Below are 9,765 nucleotides of genomic sequence, written 5' to 3' on the forward strand. Positions count from 1 at the left end.
TGAGGCATTTTCACACACACTTGGTTTGCATCACAAAAAAGAAAAGAAAAATATAAAAATAAACACAAAATCAATAATCAAGTAAGAGGTTTCTACAACATTCAAGCACATAAATAAAATAATTGTTACTGCTGAATCAATAACCAAGTAATTGATTAAACACCACACTCAAAATAAAGCCTTGCATTCTATGAAGAAAATATGTAACAGCAATTAAAAAATCTTGATAAGGAATATAAGAAAGTCTTTTAGGAAAAGAAAAAACAATATAAGGAAAGCTAAGAGATATTAGAATAGTGTTATTAAGTAACAGATAATTAATCCATATATGTATAATGTGAACACCTCAACTCTAGTTGCTGAGAATATGAATAATGTGGAAATTTTTACTTGTGCAGCATCAGCTCTAGTTGTCCATCTGCAATGCTGGCTCCCCCAGTGGCACAATCAACTAATACTGATAATTCAGATTTCTTATCCGCCATGAAAATTCCAAGATTAAGCTGAAGAAAGTGGAAAGCCAAAGGTTATAGAAGATTATTACTACTATTAGTAGAAATATAAGAGTTCATTTAAGTTAGTAGTTGTTCTTGTTGTTTCAAGAAAATGGTAATACTTAATTGTTAGTATCATATGGAGCAGTGGTTAAGAAAATTTACTGGGTAATAGTTTCCTGTTACAGGCTGAGTAACTGAAAGAGACCAATCTTCTCTATAATCTCGAACCTGAGAAACCATTGTCAGTGATCATAAATATCAAGATAGTAAAACCAGTAACTTATGTTTAATAAGAAATACTTACTCGTTTTAGAAAATCCCTTCCATTCGAATCAGTGTAGAAAACTTTGTTCGTTTCCATATTCATTGCCAATCGCGTGATGACCTCTTTCCCAGCACCATCATCTGTGGGGATTGGGCCAATCTTTCAAAATAAAGAGTTGTTAGAACTACACACACTAAGTCTATATGTCTCATTATTTGTTTGATCTATATATATATATATTTGCTTGGTCTGGTATGTTTGTACTCACTGTGAATTCAACTTCAGCATGTTCTTTGTCCTTGTAAAGCCTGGTAACCTAATATGACATAAATCGAAAAGTTATGGTTACCAAATGAAGGCTTAAAAATGAAATTATATTTTGTGAATGGTCTGATAGTTCCCAAGACCAGAAAATTGCAATCTGATTGTGTTTCATTTTTGTTTGATTCTATTATAAGAGAACAAATTCTGGTTCTTACATTATGGCCTAAAATGTTAAACCCGAAAATATTCTAATAACCTGATAGATCCATGAATTAAACTCTTGGTGTATCTCATCAACTAAAGCTCCACGAATGACCTTTAGTGGAACCTGTAAAATGCATGAAATTATATAACAGATCAGAAGTCAAAACCATTAGAAGCTCTTGGTTAATTTGTTGTTTTCAAAGCTTATTATCATAAATTGGTCTTATATTTTTTTTATAGAAAATAAATAATAACATATATATACATTGAACTACAAGAAAGAGCATATTGATCTTGAAACAACAATTGGAGGTGCCCCATTAGGCCAGAAAATATTTGCCCCTGAAGCCTGCAAGAAAGATCATTTTAAGTACTGAAGGCATCACTTGGACAAATTTGGGACTTGAAGCTCTGTTGTATTAGTACATCAACCTTGTAATATATGACAATCAAATGAGCATTATTTTAGCATGAAATTTTTTTTGTCAAGTCAGAGAAAAGACATAAAAAAGTCCTTGCAGATGTAAAATTGACATATAAACTTAAGTTAGCATTCCATTTTTGGTGCCCATTTGTGGTTGGCTTGCCTGATTTTATAATATGTAACTACTGGGTTAAGAAATATTTCCATGGTTACTTTTTGAAATTAAACAACTTACCTCAGTTTTAGAATTGTACATCTGTTTTAGTTATCCTGAGGTAGACGAAAAGGTCAGCTTATAATCTCTAGGCCCAACTTCAATGGTATCATTTTGTGGATTCTTTATCTTGGAGAGTAAATTCCTGTTTACTGCAATAGTTTGGTAAAGAAACCAAAGCAATTAAACAATTAATGCCTCTTTATGCATACGGTATGATATTGTATCTTAATGGTGAGCTTCATAAGAATCCACTATATATTCAATATAATTTGACTAGCAAGTTTGAAATATGACGAATAGAGAAATTTAAAAGATTGAAGCAATTTCAATAGAAATACTAGGTTATAAGAGGCCACAAATACATATACATGAAGAGAAATACTACTCTCTCATGAAATAAATTAAAAATCATAAATGAGAAAAAGATAGATTCATTTACCATTGAAAAAAAACTCTAAAATATTAATACAAAACTAATAACCTGAAACAAAAAAGAGGGTTTGAGAAATATATGGAAGGAGAGATTGTTAGTCATTGCTGGGTTTTCAGAGAAATAGAGGATGAGACTGAGAGAGGGGTGGTATTCGAGAAATGGACGGCCAATGAGCGGATCGTTCAAGAGATGGACAGTAAAAGTGTAGAGGGAGGGATTGATGGGTGGCTGTTGTTGGGTTCTTAGTTCCTGGACAAACCAAATAAAATAATCCCCTGTCAAATTCATAAACTTGGTAGAGAAATAATCTTATAATTATCATATTGGAACCAAATAATCTCATTACTGAGTAAACCAACAATCAATGTCAAACACAAAATATGAACCAATCAAACAAAGTTATCCCATCATCACAGTCAAATTACCAAACTTGGTAGAGAAATAGTCTTGAAATCATTAGAAAAGAAAGCAATAGTATATATGTGTGTGTGTGAATAATGACTATACCTCAAGACTCAAATGGATTCTGGGTTGGTCAATTTGCAAGCCTTACTCTTACATTCAGGAACATTTACAAATTTTGAGGCAGGAAGATCCTCAGACAAAGATCCAACATAGAATCTGATGCTATCTGAGCACCTATCGGTATGAATCTTAGTCATAGAGACCCACAAAAGGAGCATCTTGGCTTCAATTCCAGACACATCAAAAACTGACCCATAACTCAATTTCCCTGTACGCGAAGAACTCCAGAAAATGGGGCCTTGAAGCAGGCGAGCGACACTTTTCTTGGCACCAAGCAACGAGGAAAGGGCAAGGTAGAAGGTTGGCGCCAAGCTACAGAGAAATGGGAACGGTGCTTGAACGACGGCGACAATCGGTGGGTTGGAAGAGAGCAAACGAAAGAGGTCGGATATGGAGGGAGATTGAATGAGATTTGGGGATCGGATATGGAGGGAGAGAGAAAGAGATTTGGGGATCGGTTTGGAGAAGAAAGAGATTATATTTTTTTATTTAATTATTTTATAAATAAATTTTGATTATATTGGTACCGTGTGAAATTTGGGGGTGAAATTTTGGGGTGGGGGGAAAAATAGGCGCCAAAATTAAGGCCCACATACAACTATACACTTATTTATCTACTATAACACATTTTTAAAAGTAATAAATTTTTGTGTTATGGAAATGGGGTTTTGTTGTAGTGGAAATACCTTGAAGACTTATATGACCAATCTAAACCTTGAACCGAAATGTGAATAAACCTTACCTCCCCAAGTGTTTGATAAGCTTATAATGATCAAGCTTATAATTCCCAACCCAAGTGTTTACACTCTCACACTCACCTAGCAACTTGCAGCCTCTGAACTTAGAGTAATAGATGAATAAATGGCTGGGTACTAGGTCCTATTTATAGATTTTAGGAATGAAAAGATCTTCATTTAACTTGAATAAAAATAATGGCTTTTTAAGTGAAAATAATTTGAATTATCGTTCAGCAGAGGCTGAAGACTCGTTCAGAAAGGTGCTGGACTTATCAAGAGGTTGAAGGTTTGAATGGAGAACGTTTTTGAAAACTTTCAAAATATGATGAGAGAGGCGATATATCGTCCCCTATAGGCGATATATCGCCTGGGCCATTATGCCCGAGGCAATCGTGCAACGTTTCCTGTTTTCCGTATCTTCGTATTGCGATATTTCGCCCCCTATAGCTGCGATATATCGGCATACGCAGAATATTTAAACACGAAATTACACATTTTTAGCTTAATTTGAATTGAGTAAACAGCCTTGACTAAGCCCTCTAACGTTTTCAAAGCTGCTGACTAACCTTAGAGTATTCAAATTTTATCCTTAATAAATTAATCCTCAAAATACTTAATCATTAATAAACCTATACATAACATGTGCTATTATCTAATTGGTTCTTATCTAAACCTTATAGTATAATAAATATTATCCTCAATATCAGTCATATTAATCAAACCTTAGGTTAAAATTAATATTCCTAAACTATAGGTTAAACTTAGAAAATCTACAAGTACTACTATGAGTGTCCAAATAAATCCCGGTCTGAACCAAAAATCCACAGTCATAAAGATAATACTATTATTACTATTATACTACTATCTAACTTAGCTAAGTAAAGTTCTTTGGACTCTACAATTCTCCCATACTAAAAAGAATTTCATCCTCGAAATTTACTTACAAAATAACTCCGGATACCGGCTTTGCATGTCCTCCTCCAACTCCCACGTTGCCTCTCATTCAGAACTATTACTCCATAGGACTTTGACTATAGGAAAGCTCTTGGACCGTATCTGCTTCATCCCCCTATCTAGGAAGCTAATCGGTCGTTCCTCGCAACTTAAGTCTTTCTGGAGTGCTATTGTATGGTACTTGAGGACGTGAGATGGGTCTGACACATATTTGCGTAGCATCGAGATGTGGAACACGTTGTGACTATCGGCTAGTGCAGGCGGTAGGGCTAGTCTATACGCAACTACCCCCACTTTGTCCAATATCTCAAAAGGACCTATGAATCGGGAACTAAGCTTGCCTTTCTTCCCAAACCGCTTAACAACTTTCATAGGAGATATCTTCAGGAAGACTTGATCTCCAACTTGGAATTCCACATCGCGTCGCTTGGCATCCGCATAGCTTTTCTGACGGCTTTGAGCAGTAAGCATATGCTGTCTAATAAGCGATACTGCTTCTCGAGCTTGTCTAACAGCTTCGGGACCTAGTACCTGTCTTTCTCCTACCTCGTCCCAGTGCAACGGTGATCGACACCTTCTTCCATATAGCAACTCATAAGGTGCCATCCCGATCGTTGACTGGTAGCTATTGTTGTAAGAAAATTCTATCAACGGCAAGTACTTATTCCATGATCCTCCGAAATCAAGTACACACGCACGTAGCATATCCTCTCAAATCGGAATCGTAAGCTCGGACTGCCCATCTGTCTAAGGATGAAAAGCTGTACTAAGCTTAACTTAGTACCCATAGCTTGCTGTAAACTTCCCCAAAATCTCGATGTAAACACCGATCCTCTATTTGACACTATCGTCTTGGGAATTCCATGCAACTGTACAATCTCTTGGATGTAAATGTCTGCATATTGGTCTGCCGTGTATGAAGTCTTAATAGGCAGGAAATGAGCCGACTTGGTTAGTCTATCTATTACTATCCAAGCGGAACCATGCTGCTTATTCATCCTTGGCAAACCCGTCACGAAGTCCATAGCTATATCGTCCCACTTCCATTCTGGTACGCTAAGCGGTTGCAATAAACCTGCAGGCCGTTGATGCTTTGCTTTCACTTGCTGGCATATAAGACACTTAGATACATACTCTGCTATGTCCTTCTTCATTCCTGGCCACCAGTATATTGCCTTAACATCATGAGTCATCTTGGTTGACCCTGGGTGGACTAAGTACGGGGTACTATGCGCTTCTTCCAGAATCGTCTTCTTAATACTTTGATCATTTGGCACGCATACCTGATCCTTATATCTCAATAAACCTTGGCTAGATATTGAGAAATCTATAGCCTTGCCTTCTCTGACTGCATCCATATGTACTGCTAGTGTGTCGTCATGTCCCTGACCAATTCGTATATCCTCTAGCAGATTCGATCTGATAGACAAGTTAGCCAGCTTACCTACAATTACTTCTATTCCGGCACTGATCAGCTCCTGCTGTAGCGGCTTTTCTATTTCGGCTAAAGCTGCTAAATTTCTATAACTTTTCCTACTAAGCGCATCGGCAACTACGTTCGCCTTCCCCGGGTGGTATAGGATTTTGCAGTCGTAATCCTTTACTAATTCCAACCACCTGCGCTGCCTCATGTTGAGCTGCTTTTGAGTAAAGAAGTACTTTAAACTCTTGTGGTCCGTATAAATCTCGCACCGTTCTCCGTAAAGATAATGACGCCAGATTTTTAATGCAAATACCACCGCTGCGAACTCCATATCGTGAGTTGGATAGCGCTGCTCGTACTCCTTCAATTATCGTGAGGCGTAGGCTATCACCTTGTCATTTTGCATCAGCATGCAACCCAATCCTTGCTTTGATGCATCACAGTAGACTACGAACTTATCGTTGGGTGTCGGTACACTAAGTACTGGTGCTGAGCAAAGCTTATCCTTGAGCAACTGGAAGCTTTCTTCACACTTATCATTCCAGTTGAATCTTTGTTGTTTTCGGGTCAGGTTGGTGAGCGGAGTGGCTATCTTTGAAAAACCCTCTACAAACTTCCTATAATAACCTGCTAATCCTAGGAAACTTCTTACTTCAGATGCGTTCTTTGGTCTGGGCCAATCCTTCACGGCATATACCTTTGATGGGTCTACTACAACTCCATCTTTCGATATAATGTGCCCGAGGAACGCCACTTGCAAAAGCCAAAACTCGCATTTCTTGAATTTTGCGTAGAGTTGATGCTCCTTCAATCGCGTCAAAATTAACCTCAAATGTTCCTCGTGCTCTACTTTATCCTTGGAGTATACTAAGATATCGTCGATGAACACAAAAATGAATTTATCCAAGTAATCCTTGAAGACCCTATTCATTAAGTCCATAAACGCGGCTGGTGCGTTGGTAAGACCAAATGACATAACCAAGAACTCGTAATGTCCATAACGAGTCCTAAAGGCTATCTTAGGAATATCTTCTCCTTTTACTTTGAGCTGATGATACTCGAACCGTAAATCGATCTTTGAAAATACAGTCGCGCCTCAGAGTTGATCAAACAAGTCATCGATCCGAGGTAGCGGGTACTTGTTCTTAATCGTTTCCTTGTTCAGCTCGCGATAGTCTATACACATCCGCATACTTTCGTCCTTTTTCTTCACGAATAGTACCGGAGCTCCCCATGGCGAATGGCTTGGCCTAATAAAACCCAAATCTAGGAGTTCTTGTAGTTGCGTCTTTAACTCCTTGAGTTCCGTAGGTGCCATCCGGTATGGTGCCTTAGAGATAGGCTCGGTGCCTAGTACTAATTCTATCGTGAAGTCTATTTGTAGAGTCCAAGAACTTTACTTAGCTAGTTAGATAGTAGTATTATAGTATTTATAGTATTATCTTTATGACTGTGGATTTTTGGTTCAGATCGGGAATTATTTGGACACTCATAGTAGTACTTGTAGATTTTCTAAGTTTAACCTATAGTTTAAGAATATTAATTTTAACCTAAGGTTTGATTAATATGACTGATATTAAGGATAATATTTATTATACTATAAGGTTTAGCTAAGAACCAATAGGATTTTAAGCACATGTTATGTATGGGTGATTAAGGATTAAGTATTTTGAGGATTAAATTTAATAAGGGTAAAGTTTGAATGCTCTAAGGTCAGTTAGCAGCTTTGAATATGTTTTAGGGCTTAGTCAAGGCTGTTTACTCAATTTGAATTAAGCTAAAAAATGTGTAATTTCGTGTTTAGATAATCAGCGTATGCCGATATATCGCAGCACGTAGATACGGAAAACACGAAACGATGCACGACTGCCTCGGGCATACTGGCCCAGGCGATATATCGCCTACAGGGGGCGATATATCACCCCTCTCAGCATAATTTGAAAAGTTTTGAAATCATTTTCCATTTAGCCCTTCAACCTCTTGATAAGTTCAACACCTTTTTGAACGAGTCTTCAGCCTCTGCTGAACGATAATTCAAATTATTTTCACTTAAAAAGCTATTATTTTTATTCAAGTTAAATTAAGATCCTTTCATTCCTAAACTCTATAAATAGGACCTAGTACCCAGCCATTATTCACCTTTTACTCTAAGTTCAGAGGCTGCAAGTTGCTAGGTGAGTGTGAGAGTGTAAACACTTGGGTGGGGAAATCATAAGCTTATCAAACACTTGGGAAGTAAGATTCTATAGCATTTTCAGTTCAAGGTTTAGATTGGTCTTACAAGTCTTCAAGGTATTTCCACACTCTAGTTCATTGGTATTATTTTCTTTAAGTTCTCATAAACTTCTACCAGCCTTCTAACCTTATTCTTATTTTGGTTAGGAAATCTAAGAACTTGCACATAAGTTTTTGGTAAGTATTTTCTCAATGGTTTAGTCATTTCCATTCCTTTCATTTCTCTTCTTCACTATACTCACTCTTTTTCAAATGGTTCTTAGGAGTGTTCCAAAGTCCCAATTCTGTCCTCTTATCCCGGTATTTTTGGTAAGGAAAATAGGGTAGAATTCATATGTTATATGTTTTATATGTTATCTTGTGTTTTTTTGTTATGAAATGTGTTATGTTATGTATGTATGTAGGCTTGGGCATATGACCCATATGACTAACAAGCCCCAAATAGATTATGGGCATATGACCTGCTTAGCTAGTAGGACCCCACTAATCTAATGGGCATATGACTTGTTTAGTCTATGGGACCCCAAGTAATAATGGCCATTATAGTATGTGTATGATATAAGAGTTATGTTATGTTTTTATGTTTCTTATGAAATTTATGTATATGAACTATGTGGTAGATTTTCCTTGCTGGGCATTAGGCTCATTCCTTTTTGTTTATATGTGCAGGAAAATAGCTATAGTGGCGGGTAAGGTTCGTGGATGCTTAGGGAATGTGTATCGGTGATGAATGGATTCTGGGAGTCGAGAGTTCGATTTCGAGGATGTAGTCTTTATTTATGGTTTATGTGTATTTTTCCGCACCTATTTATGTAATCTCTTTTCATTTCAATTAAGATATGTTTTTTTTAAAACAATGGGATCCCATACCCTGCTTTGAGTTATGTAAGTTTAAACATTGGTTTTTTACAAATTTTTAATAAAGTATGATCTTTTTCACTTGTAAGTTCTATTAAAGATTAGGGTCTATGTATAGTTTTCGTTAATGGTCCAAAGTCTAGAGTAGTTGGGTCATTACAGTTGGTATCAGGGCAACGGTTCCTTCGCATGAAGTTCTCCTCGATACACACGCTAAAAGCTCCGAATCTGACCGCCAAGTAAGTATTTAAGTTATAGTTATTTTGTTTATATGTATAGCTAACAACTTTAGTGTTTATGTTTTGAGTTAAGTATGAACGGAGCTCTAACCTATCAGGATATCTGAGCCATTAAGGCTTTAAAAAGAATAAGGGAGCCAAGAAACACCGTAGGAGCACTAGAAAGAATCACACGAAGATTGCTCTTGTTCCACAAAGAGATAGGTCATCTTCAAGAGTCTAAGCAAATAATGATGAGATCAACGAAACAATATGTATTAATAATTAGGCTATTTAAAGATTTCCATCCTGTAATAGCAGCCTTAGAAGAAATATGGGAAACCATGAATGATGAGGACGAACTGCCATTAGCGATGCGATATTATTTCCTCTTAGTTAGGTTCACTGCAAAATTTGAGTTTCAGTTCACAAACGAGCAAAAACATAGGATTCTCACAAACCTTCCAGAGGACATTTTGATGCACATGACAATGATGATTATGAGGAGATA

General features: G+C 36.8%; 1 protein-coding gene across 1 annotated transcript; it reads right to left on the bottom strand.

The window, feature by feature from the left end:
• Positions 1–386: 386 nt before the first annotated feature.
• Positions 387–1,910, bottom strand: LOC133783671 (alpha-mannosidase-like). Its single transcript, XM_062223320.1, has 6 exons — positions 1,890–1,910; positions 1,283–1,354; positions 1,031–1,078; positions 802–921; positions 660–725; positions 387–503 (listed from the first exon to the last, which is right to left on the bottom strand). The coding sequence occupies exons 1-6, from the start codon at positions 1,908–1,910 to the stop codon at positions 387–389; spliced, it is 444 nt and encodes a 147-aa protein (XP_062079304.1).
• Between the last annotated feature and the right edge of the window lie 7,855 nt (positions 1,911–9,765).

This window comes from Humulus lupulus, chromosome 6 (genome assembly GCF_963169125.1).
Source record: "Humulus lupulus chromosome 6, drHumLupu1.1, whole genome shotgun sequence".
Classification (NCBI taxonomy): Eukaryota; Viridiplantae; Streptophyta; class Magnoliopsida; order Rosales; family Cannabaceae; genus Humulus; species Humulus lupulus.

Bases quoted from the DNA above. Each gene is read 5' to 3' on its own strand.
- LOC133783671 (XM_062223320.1), bottom strand. From the start codon at position 1,910: ATGTACAATTCTAAAACTGAG. The intron at 726-801 runs GTAAGTATTTCT...ATGGTTTCTCAG, and splicing joins GAAGGGATTTTCTAAAACGA to GTTCGAGATTATAGAGAAGA. The intron at 504-659 runs GTAAATTTTCTT...CACTTTCTTCAG, and splicing joins TAACAGGAAACTATTACCCA to CTTAATCTTGGAATTTTCAT.